Here is an 18753-nt window from a genome sequence, read left to right on the forward strand (position 1 = left end):
AGTATGACTTTTCCCTTCAACAGGTGAAAATATTGCTTTTAAAATAATCAATATCACATAGGATGAATATCATTTAGGATGAATAATGTACGAATTCTTTGAAATAAATCAAAAAAAATTCAAAGAAGCTTTAATATAAAGCTCGAATTCGAAGGGTTAATTGCGTCAGTTAACAGAAATAATTATATTTTTTAATGGTATGGCATTTACCGTTAGCTTACTGTATTTATAGAAATTCGGAATGGTGCCGAAAATTCGAATTTTACGAATTTCGAGGGACGATTATTTATTATAAAAAAATAAAAAAAAACGGATTTTGGATAACGGGTAATTTTAACGGTCATTTTGTTTTTTTAAAGGTGAACGAAAAAGCACTTTTTTATACCCTGCACTTCGTGAAGGGTATATTAACTTTGGTACGGAGTTTGTAACTACTTGAAGGAGTCATTTGCGATATGGACATATGTATATATATTCTTGCTCAGCGTAAAATTCTGCGTCGATTTAGACATGTCCGTCCGTACGTCCGTCCGTCCGTCCGTCCGTCCGTCCATCCGATCGCACGATAACTCAAAAACGAATAATACAACCGACACCAAACTTTCACAAGTTTTTTCTTTTGTGCCAAGGACGAGCCCTATTGTTATTGGACTAATTCGCACAACGGGTTCGGGTAGCTGCCATACAACTCAAAGAGTTTATTTTAAATATTTCAAAAACTAATAAAGCCATAAATATAAAATTGTATACATGTGTCCAATTATACTCTACATGCTCTAAATATTATAATGGGATAGCTGCACCGGTTCGGGTGGCTGCTATACAACTCCAACAACAAATTTTTTATATTTCGCAAAATAATAAAGTCAGATTCATGAAACTTGGCAATTTTGTATTCTGTTATAGGTCAGATATATTTCTGAAGTTTTGGTTGAATTGCTTGACAGGTTTGAGTAGCTCCCATACTTATTTTAAGTATTTGGAAAAAAATAAAGTCAGATTCATGAAACTGTGCAGTTGTATGTCTAGTTATAGGTCAGACATATCCGTGAAGTTTCTATAGAATGGTTTCACAGGTTTGAGTAATTGCTATACAACAACGAAAGGTGCAGGGTATAATTCGATCGGTTTATACTGACTGAAACGGTTTTACTTGTTTTTATTTAAATTGCATTTAAAATTATTTTCTCATAAAGATATGTCAATAATTGTACATTTATATCATGTCAACGATAGAGTCAGATTTTTTCGTAAGCAGCAATATGTTGATTCACAGCGCTTCAAATTGTTGAGGTTCAACATTTAGTATACGTATATTAAAAGTGTATCAAAATATTTCTACTTCTATAAGTTTTACTTGTACACCTTATTACACGAGGGTAATATTAGCACGAATTACTGTTAGTTTTAAACATTGTATAAGCGGTATCAAAATTTAGCGCCGTGTGTAATGTGTGTAATGTGAAGCATGTTTTGTATTTTCATTACAATTCAGGCAAAAAATGTGGAAAGAAAATCTACTCATAAAAAGGATAAAATTTTTCGTTCCTTTAGTTTGCTCGTTACAAAAAAGATCTCTTACTCCATCGCATGTTATATAATGTTACAAACTACGAACCGATAGTTTGTTTCCATATTTTCGACACAAAGTCAAAATTCGTGACAAGTGAAGGATAACGAAAAATTCATTCATAATATTTCTATAGGTTCTTGCTTAGCAAAATCAACATAGTGTTGCTTAATTAGCATTAATAAATAACATCATATTGTTAAAAGTGTTAAAAGTTTCCATTACATACCTGTTTTCTGATAAACAAAATAACGTTAATAATTGTTTTAAAAATTTCCTATTTGATTTAATCAGTTTCTAAAAATGAAGTATGAATAATAAAATGATTTTTGTTAAAGATTTTCATTATTGTAAAAGTGTTCGAGTCGATATTGTTGTAAAAAGTTTTTGATTTCATTTGATTTCCTATAAAGTTTTTTTCCAGTTAAAGATCTTTGCATGTGGACTTAGCGTTCTTTTTATTTTGTTTTGGAACTGAGTAAAGAGAGTTGATGAGTTGGTTATTGGTGTTGATACTTCTTCAAAATTTCTGTACATGTAGAGTAGAATGGATACATGAATAAATTTTGATGTAAATACTCTCTTTAGAAAAATTGTTTGATTTATTCCTTTTTTAAAGTTTTTGTTATATACAAAAGTATGGGAAATGGCATTTTTTAGTAATAAAAATTGTATCAAAACTGTAAGAACTTTTTACATCCGCGGAGCCAAAGCATAAACTTACATTTCCTTTACCTTAAAATATCATAAAGAAATATCAATATTTCTAATAAATTCTGTTTTGCAGGACACCGTGAAATAGTTTGTGTAGTAACTTTAACTTCAACGATTTGAAGTTAAAACTACAAAAAAATAACGATTGAAGTTATTTTGCTATAGAAAATTTCATATTCCCCTTTTCATAAAAGCTCATTGATTGAATGTTAAAATATATTAATTTTAGGTCATTTGTTTTTTGGAAAATATAAACTTTTTCAGAATTCTGTAAAAAAAAAAAGTTAACAGATTTTATAAAACCTACTTAAAACATTACAAAATGCAAAATTGATTTTTAGCATCCATTTTTAAGCAAACGTCGATTAAATTTTTCATTTTTTAATACTATAAGTATTAAAGGTAAATGTGGTACTTCAAAAACCATTACGTATAGTTGCCCTATTACTGCTTATACCATTTGTGATACAACTAAGTTACAAAGTTTCTCACATTACAAAAATAAATTAATTACTACTTTTTTTTAATGAAAAAATTATCATCTTAGAATAGATGGTTATATGTATTTTGATTTTCATAGATGTAGATTCATTGATGCGATATGTTATTCTAAATTCCATTGAATCTTGTTTCATTGAATCGTCAAGTACATAATAAGTTTTAGGTTGATAAATTTTGTAGATATTTCATTACTAAGAATTATTTTTCTCAAAAACTTCAATATATATTCATTGGAAGTATGCAGAACTAAATCATGTAAACTTCGACAACATTAAAATTCATAATTTTTGTTAATTTTAGGTTTATTGATTTATTTTGTTAAAATTATATTGTGAAATTCTTTAGCCAAAAACAAATTAAGCTTGACCATGACACTGACTAAATGTATTTAAGAATTTTTCCGGCAATTGACCATTACATCCGTAACGTCCTAGTTGGTGGATAGCACCATGGTCATAACAATTTATAACACCATCTCCGTTGCAATCTTGACCCCAATTTGCCATGTAACCCTGAACTGTTTGCACTGCACAATTATAATCAGTAACACAATTTTCAAAAGCTGCAATTGAAAGAAATTTCAATTTTAAGAATCTATATAATAATTTAAATCATAATTATATAACTGGAACAGTTTTTAAAAAACCGTATATGTATATTCAACAATTAAAAATTATAAAAGTTAGAAAGTATCATGTATAGTATGTATGTAACCTAAGTGGTAATAAAAAAAAACCAGATTTATATGTTCTGATTTTATTACACGATATATATAATATATTCGTAAAATATATCTAAAAAATTTTGTTAATAATTAAATGATAAATTTATCCAATTAAAAAATACTATATTTGTTTTACAATTGAAATTAACAAAGTTAGAATTATAAATTCGCAAAATACTACTTTTTAAATTTCGGAATAAAACTTTTATATGGTAACTTCAAGTGAGAGAGTGAGAGAGTTTTACTATTTTCTTTACATAATTCAAAAGAATATTAATCTGTTTACAAAGTAACGTTACAAAAGAACATTTAAGAATTTAAATAAAGTTGGGTCAAACCAATGGTTTGTATTGTAGCAGTTTTCCCTTAAACAAGTGAAAATACTGTTTTTAAATACAGTGTATATATACATATCTACCACTATTAAAATTATTTTCATTCATAAACGAAACTATTTCTAGGATTGCATATATTTAGGATGAACGATTTATGGCTTTATGCAGTCTTTGAAATAAAGCAAAAATTAATATAAAAAGCGGTTAACATAATGCTCGATTTTAAGGGCTAATTGCGTGAGTTAAGAAAAATAATTATATTTTTTAATGTCATTGAATTTACGGTTAGCTTTTTGCACTTAAAGAAATTTTAAAAAGCTTGTGGTTTCGGAAATATAGAGCGTCAAAAATTCAAATTTTACAAATTTCAAGAGACGATAACTTGAGAGGGGATGGAGATGGAAAAAAAATTTCTTCTAACGAAATTAACTATTTGTTAATGTCTAAAAGCTCCTAAAATTTCAAGCTTCTACAGACTGGGGTCTAGAAGAAAAACTACGTCAAAAATTTGGAAAAAACGGATTTTAGATGACGGTAAATTTAAACGGCCATTTGGTTTTTTTTAAGTTTGACTATAGTATGCCGCGATAGGAGAAGCAAGGCACTGCCTTTCTGCGTTTGCAAAATTTGAAAAATGCTCAAGGTTTCACCGCAATAAATATTTAAAAAACGGCATTTTTAGGGTTTTGGGGAGTTATGGAATTTACCGTAATTTACCTAAAAATTTTCTTCTACAGAAATAAGTTTCTAGTAAAGATAAAATTTCAGCTTTTTACTTTCAAGAGTGTAGAAGTTTTGTAAACAGACACACGGACAGGCGGACGGACAGAGTGAAAGTAATAAGCACTTTTTTCCAAAAATTTTTCGGAAAAGTGCTAAAAATGAATGAATATTTATGATCCATTGGGTTGGGAAATAGATGTTGCCATTTCATTTGTATGTATATAAAGCTCAATGCCTCATATTGGGAATATTAAAAATCTATAAAAGAATGCTATTTCAAAGATTTTGTAATTTTTTTAAAACTTTCAGTTTCAGCTTTCACCGTATGAATAACCGAAAATCCTTCATCTTTTTGAAAATATTTAACAATTTAAGTCATATTTGTGCTCCTCATGTTGAATTTTTGTAATTTTCGAACCTATATTAGAAATATTTGCTACGTTTCTTTACTAATACTTTGGTGTTCGAGCTTCACTGAAGTTAACTAACTCTTTAGCAACTTTCTAAATATAAATTAAAATAACTACACCACTAAAAAGGTGTGAGTAAATTTTAATATGTTGGATTATTACACATGTTTGCATTAAACAATGTAAATTCAAGCAGCATGAATGCTATTCATACTTCATATATTAAATAAAGATGTACTCGTACGTAGTGATATAAAGTGCTATATGTAGGTTTTTTAGTTTCTCATATATAATACATTTTATAATTTATACATACATGCACCTTTATTTAATAAAAGGAACGAAAAACTTATATTTTTCATTTTATATCAATACATACATATTTAAAAATTCTAACTCGAAATCATTTGAAATAAGCCTTGATCACCTTGCTTACGATCATAGATAACGGAAATACGTTAACGGTATAATTTGACTGCCTGCTTGTTTTTATTTTATTTTTATTTCTATTTTATTTTACATGCTTAGGTTAAACATATTACAATATAATGTACATACGTATCAATTTACATATTTTGACTTACAGAAAACTAAAATCTATATTAAATCCAAAAAAAACAATGGTTGCAGAAAAAAAACCATACAAAAGATTACAGATATTCTAAAATTACAATACACTTATTATTATTAATTAAGTTAGAAATGTCTACAAAAAGAATGAATCATCTAGAAAAGAGAGTTTTTTTATAGAGTCTATTGTTAGTGTGAAATCAAGTATGTTCTTGAACATGTTAAACAGGTTCAACATTCTACTGACAGACTCGTGCCTCCCATAATTAGTTCTATGAAAAAGAACTATAAAAACACCAGGAGAACGAAACCTAACATTAAAATTGACGCCGATCTTATTAAAAATATCGGGAGAAATCAAATCATATTTCATATGCGTCTATTACTTAAATTTGGTAAGTCAATCAATTTGAGCCTGTTCTCATAATGAGGAAAGAAATGGAATCTTCCCAAGGTGATGAAGCGCAAATTGCAAAAAATTATTCTGAATCGACTCAATCCTATTATTATGAATATTGTAAAAAGTCGACCAAACTTGTGAGGCATATTCTAGATGGGAACGAACCGGAGGCGAATATCAAAATATAGGAATCTTTAAACTCCCTTGACTAGCGTTTGTCTTGACAAATCCCAGTATAGAGCTTGCCTTGCCAATCACATAGTTAGTTGTATGGTGATTAGCGAATTATAGCTTATTATCAAAGCAAACCCCCGGTCCATAATTGAATCAACCCCACTAAGAATTTGACTATTTAATGTGTAATCTGATATTATTGGCTGTATCTGCCTGGAATAACACATTTGCGCATTTACTAACGTTGATTTTCAAGTTGTTACCAGTGCAACTACAGAACGAATCATATTGAAAATTTTCATATTATCAGCATAAATTATCACTCCACTGCAATTCAAAACGGACGCTACGTCATTAACAGCTCTGATAAAGAGCAATGGACCCAGGAGGCTTCCCTAGAAAACTCCAGAAGTAGCCACAAGCGGGGATGACACCAATGAATAAAAAAAGACCCTGCATTTGACTTCCAGAAAGATAAGAGCCAACCCAACTTACACAATTATTCGGAAATCCTAATAACCTCAACTTCCAAAGAATTAACTCAAGATACCAAAGAATGGGTTTAAACGTCAAAGGCTTTCCTAGAATCAGTGTAAATCACATTGTTTGACACCCATCTTCCATATATTTAAAAAAACAGAGGCAGCTTCCACCAGATTAGTCATCGTTGATTTCTTCTTCAGAAAACCGTGCTGGCAACTACTAATAAATGCAATGCAATAGGAGTAACTGCTAATAGATATCATTAGTTCAAAAACTTTTGGAATGGTCGAAAGTTTAGCAATAGGACGATAGTTTACCACATCACTTTTATTGGCCATCTTATGAATCAGTCTAATGAAGGCTTCCTTTCTAACGGAAGGGAAAATTCCTGAGGAGTAAAACTTTTTGAAATTAAAAGATAGCGGAGCCGCTAAAGAAGAACAGCGCTTACTCAAATTTATTGCAGGAATGCCATCAGGCCCGGGAAAAGGGATGGAAAAGATTGAGGAGGTATTTTTCAGCTGTAGACGAATTTGTGGCCAAATTGGAAAAAGTGGTTTTTGGAAGGTTATTGATGTGTCGAAAATCATCCAAGTTCACTGCAAATGGAGCAGAATAGTACAATTTGGCGAAAAAGTCACGAAAAGTTGATAAATCATATAGCTATCACATTTCTTCTTATGATTAATAAATTTCCAAAAACTTCTAGGATTATGTATGATGTCGTAAGAAATTCTTAAAATATATCTACATACATATCATAATGTTGTTTAGCTACTAACAGAAAATTATCATACTCAAGCTAAAAGTTGCCATAATCAGTAGCACTCCCAGAAGAAAGATGTTTATGTCAAAATTTGTTTTTTTATTAACTTTCACAGTTCCTTAGACAATTATGGACGACCAGAATCGAAATCCCTATTCCTTATAGTTGGAATAAATAATTAAAACGCATCAAATATGATTTAATAAAACATACTCGTCATTGACTCGATATCAGAAGAAAAATCTGCAGAAAAATCGTAAGTAGAAAAGAAATCATTTAAAATCTTGAAATTAGCCTTGAAAATGGCTATCCTTGAATTAAACAGGTAGGAAGGGGCCTCGCCCGTATATGGTTAACCCTTAATCCAATATGCAAAACAAATTGGAGGATGAAAGAAGTCAACTTTAACCGATGATGGGGCAGAACGATCAGAAGTAAAAACCAAATCCAATTGCTTTGATTGGTGTTTCAGAACTGACGAAATTTGCTGGAAATTATTCAAGTGAAAGGAATCCACAAAAGATAACTCCAGCTCATCACCACAATCTAATGAAACCAAAAATGGTTCCTCGTTATGTGTCGTCCATATTATTTTAGGAAGATTTAAGTTTCCAAAACAGAAAATCTTGTCGTGTGAGCTAATAGAATTGCAAATGTTTTCAACTATTGAATAAAATTTAAAATATACGTCAGAATTACAATTTGGTGGTATATAACAATTTACCAGCACAAGTTTTTTAGAAGTTAATTCAATTTTAACCGCAATTATTATACAATTCAAATATTTCAATTCGACTGAATTCTGTTTGCTTTTGTAATATCGTTCATATGAAATATACATTCTCGCAGTACGAACATTTGTAACTTTTTCATTAACACATTATAATAATAAAGAATGCATAGAGTTTGTAAAAAAATTTTTTCCTAATATATGTACATAAATGTATTACATGTCACAAACATTCTTTTATTATATGAAAACAAAATTAGAATTGCGTTGCTGTAGTAAAGTTTTCTGTTAATTTCGTAAGTTAAAAACATACAGATGTGCATGAATAATAATTCACAACATTTCCCTTCAACTACTTGAAAAACAAATTTATCACAGTCGCTTTCAACACGTTAATTATAGGACTGAAATGCCACAAAATGTAAAAATTTAAATAAACCATAAATACCTGTAGGAGAGTCTATAGCTTCCCCGTTTATGGTATTATTTCCTCCATCAATCCAATATGGTTTCGTTATTCTAAATGGACCGCAAACATATCCGTCGATACATCCAAAATTAGGGTCACAACCGGTAACAGTATCGCAAATACATTTTAAACAATTTTCACTGACAGGTGGCAAGTCACCTTTAATAAAATTTAATAAAAAAATAGATTCAGGAAAATTAATTAATTTAAAACAAAAAATATGAATGCAATAAGCATTAAACAATGCAATAATATCAATTATTTTAATTTTGCTACAAATTTAAAAATGTCTACTTATAGGTTTTTTGTTTAATTTTTCATATATGTAATTATAATGTAAGTTATATAATTTTATCAATACCTTGAGCTATCACGACGATCATTACCGTTTTTACTAATAGAGCTGATGTAAGAATTAATCTCATTTTGAAAAAAGTTATTTTTCAACACTTAGAGCACTCAATACTTTGAAAATAAAAGTTAAACTAAGCCCAATACAGAACATATAATTATATTAAATAGTATTGAAGATGCTAAAATAAAAGTATGAAGTAAAGTTGAAAAAACAGAAAACCAGATTCAAAAATGTTAATGCAAAAATATTGAAAATATTTTAGTCTTATTTTTGTTTTTAGTAAATTGGCTTTGGTCAATATTTTATTCATATTGAAATAAAATATTACAAAAGAAAAAAAAAATCTATATCGATAAGAGGTGCTAATTTTAGACTTTCTTACGTACGATGTCTACCTAAACACAAAATTTTTTGGAATTTAATCATTTATGTATTTTATATTGTTAATTTGATGCAGGTATTCAAAACTGAGATCCTAAGATTCGAAAAGGTTAATATTTACAATGTCAATCGGGTTTTACTCTAACAATATTAGTAATCATTGGCAAAATCTCTTCGATAGTTTCTCTGACTTCCAAATTGCGTTAACAGTACATTACTGCTTAATTATCGCTTATACATACATTGAATTTTTCAGTTAGACTATACTGCTGCAATTTTAATGTGAGAGGTTTTGGAAATATCAACTTGCATATCAAGCTTTCATTTTTTGTTTTGAACGCATAGAAACATTCTTCTAGTAATTCTAGAAACGTTCATTTGTGAATTTGTCTCGAACATATTTGTATATGTGCAAATATTTAAATTGATTATAGCTTAATAAAATTAATGATTTTCGTAGCAGAAATTGTTTTTTGAAAAGAAATGTGTACTTCTAAACAAAAATGTATTAATCAAACAAAATCTGGTAAAAATATGTAGTAAAAAGATTTTCTATCACTGCCCGACCTTTGATGTTTTAACCATGTTGATTACGTAATTTTATTTGGCTAAAAACTTAAACTTTAAAACCAGTTTATTTTCTCGGTGATCTCGCATAACATTCTAATCGGGATTCTAAGTTCGTGATTTCTGAACTTTTTTAAGCACTAGGCATATATTTTTGTGTAAATTATGTATGTGTACGTACCGGTATAAAATTTTGTATACCAACAAGTCTATCCGCATACACGTTTATCACGCTTTAATTAGTTTACCTAAAACGTATTCATAAAATCAACAAGTAAAACTTATAAAGAAAATTACATACTTATTTTGTTTTAAAAATATTTAAAATAGAATAGAGAAACTTAATTTATAGATAAAGTTGTGTGAAGATAGTGAAAGTTATGTATCAAATAGGAAAATGTTTTGATGCTCTTATAATGGATCCTAAAGATTCTTATTTTTCCCCAGATTTAAGTATATCATATATAACTACGTGCAAATTAATACCAGTACCAGAAATTTTCCCAAACTAACTTTTTCAATTTTTATGATAATATTGTTGTAAGACTGAAATATTTGTGTGCTTTTTTTGTAATATTGAAATGAAGTTATTAGTATAAAAAGAAAAATGTGTACTACTAAACATTGGTATAAAATATTGATGCCCTTAATGATGGTATACTTTATGTCACTGATTACTTAATCACCCTGTATACGAGTATATATGTGTATGCTTGCATATATAATCGTCATCGGTTATTTTCAGTTACGATAAACAAAAATTCGGATTAAAATTTAGTTCTAATGTATACGTAGATTACACAATTAAAATATAATTGAATAAACTCAATCTCCGATCTAGAAAATTCAGTAAATATGTAAAGTGTGTAAATATTGTGACTGTGCACCTGTATGGGCTGGGGAAATCCGGCTCTGCCCAGAAAAAGTTTTTCGGGCACAGTGATAAAACTGCTGTGCACATCCTTTGCGACTACCCGGTACTGGCTGTCTGGCGGCAGCCGGCAAATGTTTGGACAGGGTTTCTTAAGCGTTCGGGAACTGCTGTTCAACTCCCTCCGTTGTCTCCGGTGGCCCGGAAAATACTCCTTCCTCAATCGATTCCTTTAGAATCTATTGTGACTGTAGCTTCTATAGAAGAAAAACTTTTACGCTGTAACGATAACGCAAGCCTCGTATGCTAATGTATAATGTATAGATGTACACATTCTCAATTCTGCGATTTTCTTAAATGGCATTATCGAATATACATATGTAATATAATATGTTAATTACGTACTTTTTAATGTACTTTGAAATGAATAAGATGCTTTAAGCAAATTTCGGCACAAGAATTTCAAATAAAAATATAAAAGCCGCAATTTAATTTATTAAAAATTTTATTCTTAGCGTTGTTTTTTTTATTTTGCTTTTTTATATAATGTATATATATTTTTTTTATTTTTTTCCTTTCATTATAACAAAATGCTTACAAAAAAAAAACTTAAAACTAAACAACAATTAAAAAAAATTATTTTTAGTTTTGAATTTTTTATGATAATTATTCTTTCCTTTAATTTTTTGTATGCTTTTGTAGTTTTGTTAGACATGGTGAAATGTTATGCTTAATAAGTTTTTATTATATAATACAATCAATTAAATTAGGTCGTATAACTAACTATATTATTACATATACTTACATACATATATATATATATACTTTTTTAAAGTAAATTAATATTAAATTAAATATTTGCTTTCTAGTTTCAATAAAATAATTAATCGTTTTATATGTTTTAACTATATTACAATAATTACAATTTATATAACAGGTACTTAAGCTCTTAAGCCCAGCCAATTTGACTGAAATGACACGAATATTCAATTAAAAGAAATTTTCCGCCTTACAGATTTCCTTTTTATGTTTCTATACTTTTTTTCCTGTTAAAATACTCTTACTTATGCCCTTTCAATGAATTTTTTTTCGTGCAACTTATATTTAAATTTTGCATTTTAAAATAAAAATTTGTCACAGTTTGTTTATACATTTTCAAATACAAATTGAAAATGATATTCTTCGATAGCACTTCACTTCCAAACAAAAATTGTTTTTAGGCTATTTATACTTGTTTAGTTGGTTTTCAAATTTTCTTGTTGAACTATCAAAGTTTTCATAATTGTTACTGTCAAATATACTATTAAAACAGTATGATGCTTGATAATAAAATCGAAGGCAATTTTCAATTTGTTATTTGAATATTTCAACGCTACTATTTATAATAATGGTTTCCTGCATTTACTATTAATATTTTTTTAAAATTTATGTTAAACTTATATTTATTTACTTATTTTAATTAATTTTTAATGTACGGATTCTTATTTTTGAATATTTATTTACAAAAATACTGCGAAAAATTCCCTTAATTATTTTATAAAATTTCGGTTTAATTTTGATATAGTTAAATAATTTTAATTTTACAATCACAAATATTTTTTGTCATTTTATATAAATAATTTCTAATCAATTTTTTTTAAATTAAATATTTAAAGCAAATAACACAATACACTATTCATTATGATTAAAATACAAATATACAAACGTATCCTTGTAATAATTTTGAATTTTAAATTAAAAATTTTATTGGCAGTAAAATTCCTTTGAGAAAACTGACTTTCAATTTTGTTTTAGGCCTTAATATTGTGTTCATATGAAGATATTCAATAATTTACAGAGCATTTTCTTTTTAAATGATTGAGTCCATTTAGGAAAGAAATCATATTTAAGTAAGAACTATAGTTTAGGAATTCCTTATAAGTTTTTGTTTCTTTATATATACATACATACATATATTAGTTTTTTGAAAATTTTGATTTTTCTCCATATCTTAGATTTTTAAACTAAAATAGTCTTAGAAATTAATCACATATTAAGATGTCACCGGAGAATTTTAAAAGCTCTGCGACGATTTTCACATAAGCTATTCTTTTATTTAAAAAAGTGCTTGACAGTTATTAGTCATGTTTTGCATTTACTTTTATGGGATACATTAAGTATATTTATATTAACATAGTTTTTGTTTTTGTAATATCCTTAATTTTAAAATAATTATTTATATATATTATGATTAAATTAATTGTTTAAAGACAGTTCATTTCATAAATAATAATTAGTCCATTTTTTTAAATATCTTTAAATTAATTAAATTTTTGCATTTTTACATAGTTTTGTAGTTTTTATTTGTATTTTTTAATAGTTTTTTCTTTATTAGTTTGCTACTAGTAAATTCGAACAGTTCTATTTTGTTGTTTTACAATGTATTTTACATATACATACATATATATTTTATTTCCTATATTTTTTTTCATTATTAAAATAAATTTTTTTTTCTTTATTGACTTTATTTAATGCCTTGCGGCACTGTATTGTTTTTTTTTGATTTAGTGTCTTAATCTATAATAGTCGCAACCTTTCAAGAAAACGTTTTGGTAATTTGCAACGTTTAAAATAAAAACATCGAATGCACTTTTTGTTTGGTTTTCCCATAATTGAAAAAATTTCTTATTTACAGCCATTTTAAAAATATATTTACACATACATATATATTTTGGTTGTTCACCCTGTATGATCCAAAAAATTGAAGAATTAAAAATGGGAAATTGATATTTTAAAAATAATTAAAAATTTTGTATTACAAAATTTATGTATTTTAGTTTGAGAATATTGAAAACCATTCCAAAAAACCCATAGATATTATGGCTATAACGAATATATTGAGTTAGTTTGGAAATGCTAAGTTAAATTTGGTTTTCCGTTAATATTGAAGGGAATGACAATTATGATACGAAACTTAGTTTTCCTTTTTCAGTTTTTGAAATGTTTGTTTTATTCCAATTATATTAGCATAACTTCTTGTTTTTTAACGGTGTATGAGGTTAAAAGAAATAGAATTTGATTTTTATAAATATGCAAATTTCTCATGCACAGTTATCATAAATTGTTTATCCAAGAAATGAGTACTTTGAAGCCCTTTAGAGAATCTAATTGAACGCTGACTTCAAAATTTCAAAGCTGTACCTAAATTTCCACAATTTTATCCTGCATTATATACAAATATTGAAATTATCTGAATTTATATCTTAACATACGTAATATATACCGATTGTTAGAGGAAATTGATTACATTTTAATGTGTCAAAAAAAAAAAGAAAGTTGCATTTCTATTCATTATCAGTAGAATTATCATCACCATTTTGAGATTCTTTTGAATTATTATGATCTAAAAGTATCACTTGTTCTCAGTCTGTTTGAGCTCCAATTTCACATGGTCTAAATAAAATAATTGCCAGCATTAATACAAGCATTATTGGTAAAATAATTTGTACAGCTAATTCTTCCGTTTTTTTTTCTTGTCCCGGTGAATCTGGTGGTGATGTTGTTAAGTCATTTACTTTGTTACCATTGAATGTCAATGTAACATTACGTACATTCAATTTTGTACGTAACGGTTCCATTTCCGCAAAAGAATTCGTATGAACCACTGATATTGTTTGTGTACAATTACGACCATAAAAACCTGGTTGACAATCACATGAATAATGAGTACCATGATCAAGACATCTAGCTTCATTTGCACAAGGATTATTTGATGGATGACAGAAATCAATTTTTGTTTCACAAAATTCTCCTAAAAAAGAATAAAAAATATTCGTTCAGTGATAGATTTTATTTTAATAACTTAGGGAATTCATTCAAGTAAGTAATAAGTTTACCTCTAAATCCTGGTTGGCAACGGCAAGTGTAACGTTCTGTACCTTCAATACATGTTGAATTATTCTGGCACATGTTCTTTGAGCAATCATCAATGTTTTGCTCACATCTTTCTCCTGCATAACCAGCTAGGCATCGACAAATGAATCGACCTTCTTCGAACAGACTGCAACTACCATTGTTGCGGCATGGATTACCATAACATGCATCAATTTTATGTTCGCATTGTTTACCATAATAACCAGATGGGCATTTACATTCAAATTCTAATTTTCCATCAGTTGATGGGAAGCACATACCACCATTTTGGCAAGGAAATGAATAGCAGAGATCGCATTTTACTAAAATTTCATTGCTTATTTTTCCATTGCATAAAAATTGTTCCACATTTGTATTCAAGACAATTTTATCAATCATTGATGGTGGTCCTTGACAGGTTGCAATACCTTCCTCAACATAATTAGTTTTTATCCAAGTTGAAAACCATTTTAAATTGCAGTCGCAATACAGTGGATTGCTCCCAAGTGCACTAAAAAGATATTAAGAAGGCATAATTCATTATTTAAAATTAATTCGCTAGAATGTGAATTAGTTAGTAATTTTATTTTATTTTTTTTCTTAATTTTTGTGTACGAATTTATTGTAAATGGTTATTCGCGTTTATACCAACTAAACCTTTTATTTAAGGGTAATTTATGTTGCATTTTATTAAACAAAATAAAAATATTTACATATGCGTTATTGATCTTAAATGTTCAAAAGTTCCCTCTGATATCATTGATATTTTGTTTCCATGCAATGATAAAATTCTTAGATTATTTAACCCAATAAAAGCATGTTCTTGAACGCACTGAATTTTGTTATTTGACAGAATTCTGTAAAAAAATATAAAATTGAAAATTTTGAAAAATTTAAGAAAAAAATTTTTTTTTATGATTTAAGAATAAATTTCAATACTTTTCAAGATTTACAAATACTTACAATGTTGATAACTTTGTTAAATTTTCGAATACATTGCTTGGTAAGATTAAGATGTGATTGCTGCTGAGATCCCTGTAATGGGAAAAAAAGAGACCAGTAATATAAATGATACTATATTTAAAATTATATTTTGGAGTTTTGAGTAATTGAGTAAATATATCATAAGTGAATAAACAACTCTGTTGAATTGAAAACATTATTTAATTGTAACCATCGAAGAAAACGTTTTCGGTTTGTCAATAATAATTTAAATACTTACAATCTTGTTAAAGCTTTTAAATGCTCAATTCTAGATGAATCTATTTCAATGATTTCGTTTCCTTCTAAAAATAATTCAGTTGTTTCTTCTGGAATTCCTTTAGGTATCTCTTCCAAACGATTTTTAGAACACCGCACAACAGTTCCCATGCAAGAACAGGCTGATGGACAATATCCTTCACCTAAGCAACCTTCATTATTTTCAATTGTACATTTAAATTCATGAACTGGTAAATCTTTAACGTGAGCATCAGCAATTTCAACAGGATAATTACATCTGGGGCTTCCTCCTATAAAATTTTTTTGCCTTAACCAATTTGAAAACCACGCCAAATGGCAATTGCAATTAAAGGGATTAGATTCCAAGTTTCTAAAGAAAGAAAAAGCACACGTAAATATTTCTTTGTTATTCATTTGTATTTTGGGTTTCTTATTCAATCCATCGAATATAATTGTACTTACAATGTGTGCAAAGATGTAAGAGAGTCAAACGATCCGGGCATAACACACGAAATCAAATTATCGTATAACGATCTAAAAAGAGCATATTTTTTACAAACTTTATATTTGAAGATCTTTAAACACAGGTTTTTGAAAAGATTTTATTTTTAATCTAATTAGTTTTTTACTTCAAGTTAAAGTACTTACAGCGTCTGCAAATTATCCAGACCAATAAACATTTTCTTATGTACTTCACGTATTTTATTTTCACCCAATAATAAATCTTGCACGGTTGTAGCGTTTTTAAATGCGTTTGGCTCAATTCTTATTATTTGGCTGCGTCTTAAGTCTAATTTGACTAAATTAGGTAGATTACTAAAAACTCCATTTGATTTAATATGACTTAATTCATTATCATTAAGTAACCTGGAAAATAAAACAGATAATGTTGTATTTTATTTATAAGTGGTTGAAACTTTAGAAAATAGAATGATAACTATAGCACTGCCCTGGTAAGTATAAGGCCACCACATAGGGAGAGCAGCTCTCATTGTCCTTTAATGATTTTTAAAAAAATGTATAGTTTATACATTTAGCCTCAGGACAGTGACTATAGAATAAAACAAACATTACATATACATATACAGTGCTGCATTTATGGGAAGACTCAACAGGGTATTCTACAACACAGCTTGCACCAAAAGCTCAAAACATTCTTTTTATCCATTTTGACCGAGCAACTGCCAAGAGAGAAAAGCATTTTCCAATTTGTATTCTAACTAATCCGAACCGCTAAAAAAATTCTAATCTTGTGTTTTGGTTTGTCAAATTGGTAAAAATTTCTTATTGTTTGAATATCCTATGTATAATTATTATGTATTAAAAAAATTTTCCCACTAAGAAGGTTATTTAAGACAAGTAGTTGATAATCTACACATTTTTCGCCCAATATAAAAATTCCAAGCCCTATTAGCATACCTACATAGTAAATTCGGCTCTGCATGTGTATACTGTAATGTTGATTTATATACATATAAACTTACAATTCTGTTGTATACTGTGGAATATCATGCGGAACTTCTTTGAGACCTCTTGCAGAACAATCTACTGTTGTACGATCACAACTACAACGTGCTGGGCATTCTGTTTCAGCGCGACAATCTCCCACATATTTGGTACGTGCTTCCTCTTCTAATGTACCTAAAAATGTAAAAAATTGGGAAGCATTAAAGTTTTTATTTTTTTTAAAAGTGTGAATCTACATACATATGCAGTTTAGAAAAAAAATTAGAAAAAGTTTAATTGTGATTTGCCATGTTGATCACATGTTTTTAACCAACGTGGAAGCTTAAATAATAGATTGACAGCATTAGCAAGCTACTTCGATGAAGTTGTGCATAAAATTAAATTTTTTTTTTCGTTTTAAATTAAAAATATTAAATAAAAACAAATTTTTTGTTTTCATAAAAAAATACGAAAAAATAAAATAGAAAAAAAAGAAAACAAAATCACTTAGTCATCGTTACACTCCGTTTAGCTTTCGAAATTGAGAATAAACAATAATATGCGAACTGGATAATACATTGTGAATGGTGAGGTCTTCAAAAAGATAAAAAAGAGATATAAAAGACATTTTAAGAAAAAAATTAATTAAATAAAGCCAAAAGACCAGCGAAGCAGGAGTGGTTGCTAATAGCCTTTAAGCTATAAGAGAATTTTAACAGAGGGAAAAGTATTAAAATTTTAAGCAATATAAAGAAGAAATAATTTAAAAAAAGAACATTAAAAAAAATTATTTAAAAGTGGGAGAAAATTTCAAAAATTGGGTCATTAGAAGGGATAATTAAAGGATAAATAAAATAAAAATTTAATATAAAACATTTTACTCTTTTATCTTGAAAGTTGTTTTCTTTAAAAACTGTGTTTTATTTAAAAACTTATTTGATTTGCTAACAAAATGATTAATTCGAATCTTGTTCTATCATTTGTCTTTCAAAATTGACAATTTGTTGGACATTTAGATGGGAAATTGATTTTATAAAAATTTGTAACTTGATTGGAAAATTTGAAACCTGATTGGAAGGGGCTTTAAAAAAAAGCTTTAAAAAGAGAAAATTTTACGAAATTTTGCTTCAAAACTTTAAATTTTGAAGAAGAAAAGTCAAGGATTTACTTAAAATGCCGTTGAACATCTATGAAAAAGAAATTTTTGATTCACTTTATGTGCTAATCTACATATATAGAAACGTTTAACGCATCGCTTAATAAGTCCGTTGGATGGCTAATAAAACAACAACATTTTGACATAATTTGATTTTATTCATCAACATAGTCTCCTTTTAAGGCTATGTCATTCCAGCGCTTCTCTAACTTTTCGATACCATTTTTGTAGAACAACTTATCTTTTCCTTCAAAATATGCTTCAGCTTCGACGATGAGCTCCTCATTCGATCCAAA

At 28.0% G+C, this 18753-nt stretch overlaps 2 protein-coding genes across 4 annotated transcripts in view; both read right to left on the reverse strand.

Annotated features, from left to right (window-relative positions):
* Window positions 1–3125: 3125 nt before the first annotated feature.
* Window positions 3126–9033, reverse strand: LOC129606430 (lysozyme-like). The gene is made up of 3 exons (XM_055516762.1): window positions 8931–9033; window positions 8549–8728; window positions 3126–3347 (listed from the first exon to the last, which is right to left on the reverse strand). Exons 1-3 carry the CDS (start codon window positions 8992–8994, stop codon window positions 3142–3144), a joined length of 450 nt encoding a protein of 149 aa, XP_055372737.1. The 5' UTR covers window positions 8995–9033; the 3' UTR covers window positions 3126–3141.
* A 2417-nt stretch (window positions 9034–11450) lies between these two features.
* LOC129606173 (protein slit-like) overlaps window positions 11451–18753 on the reverse strand; it is a 178638-nt gene continuing 171335 nt past the window's right edge. For all 3 annotated transcript variants that reach the window (XM_055516311.1, XM_055516308.1, XM_055516310.1), the window contains 8 exons: window positions 17340–17496; window positions 16504–16722; window positions 16318–16389; window positions 15857–16225; window positions 15598–15669; window positions 15348–15491; window positions 14619–15145; window positions 11451–14533 (listed from right to left, as the gene is read on the reverse strand). In XM_055516311.1, the coding sequence (XP_055372286.1) occupies window positions 14145–14533; window positions 14619–15145; window positions 15348–15491; window positions 15598–15669; window positions 15857–16225; window positions 16318–16389; window positions 16504–16722; window positions 17340–17496 (1949 nt within the window). In that variant the 3' untranslated portion in view covers window positions 11451–14144. The remainder of the gene's footprint in view (window positions 14534–14618; window positions 15146–15347; window positions 15492–15597; window positions 15670–15856; window positions 16226–16317; window positions 16390–16503; window positions 16723–17339; window positions 17497–18753) is intronic.

The sequence above is a fragment of the Condylostylus longicornis genome, unplaced genomic scaffold, assembly GCF_029603195.1.
Source record: "Condylostylus longicornis isolate FDR11 unplaced genomic scaffold, ASM2960319v2 ptg000018l, whole genome shotgun sequence".
Taxonomy (NCBI): domain Eukaryota; kingdom Metazoa; phylum Arthropoda; class Insecta; order Diptera; family Dolichopodidae; genus Condylostylus; species Condylostylus longicornis.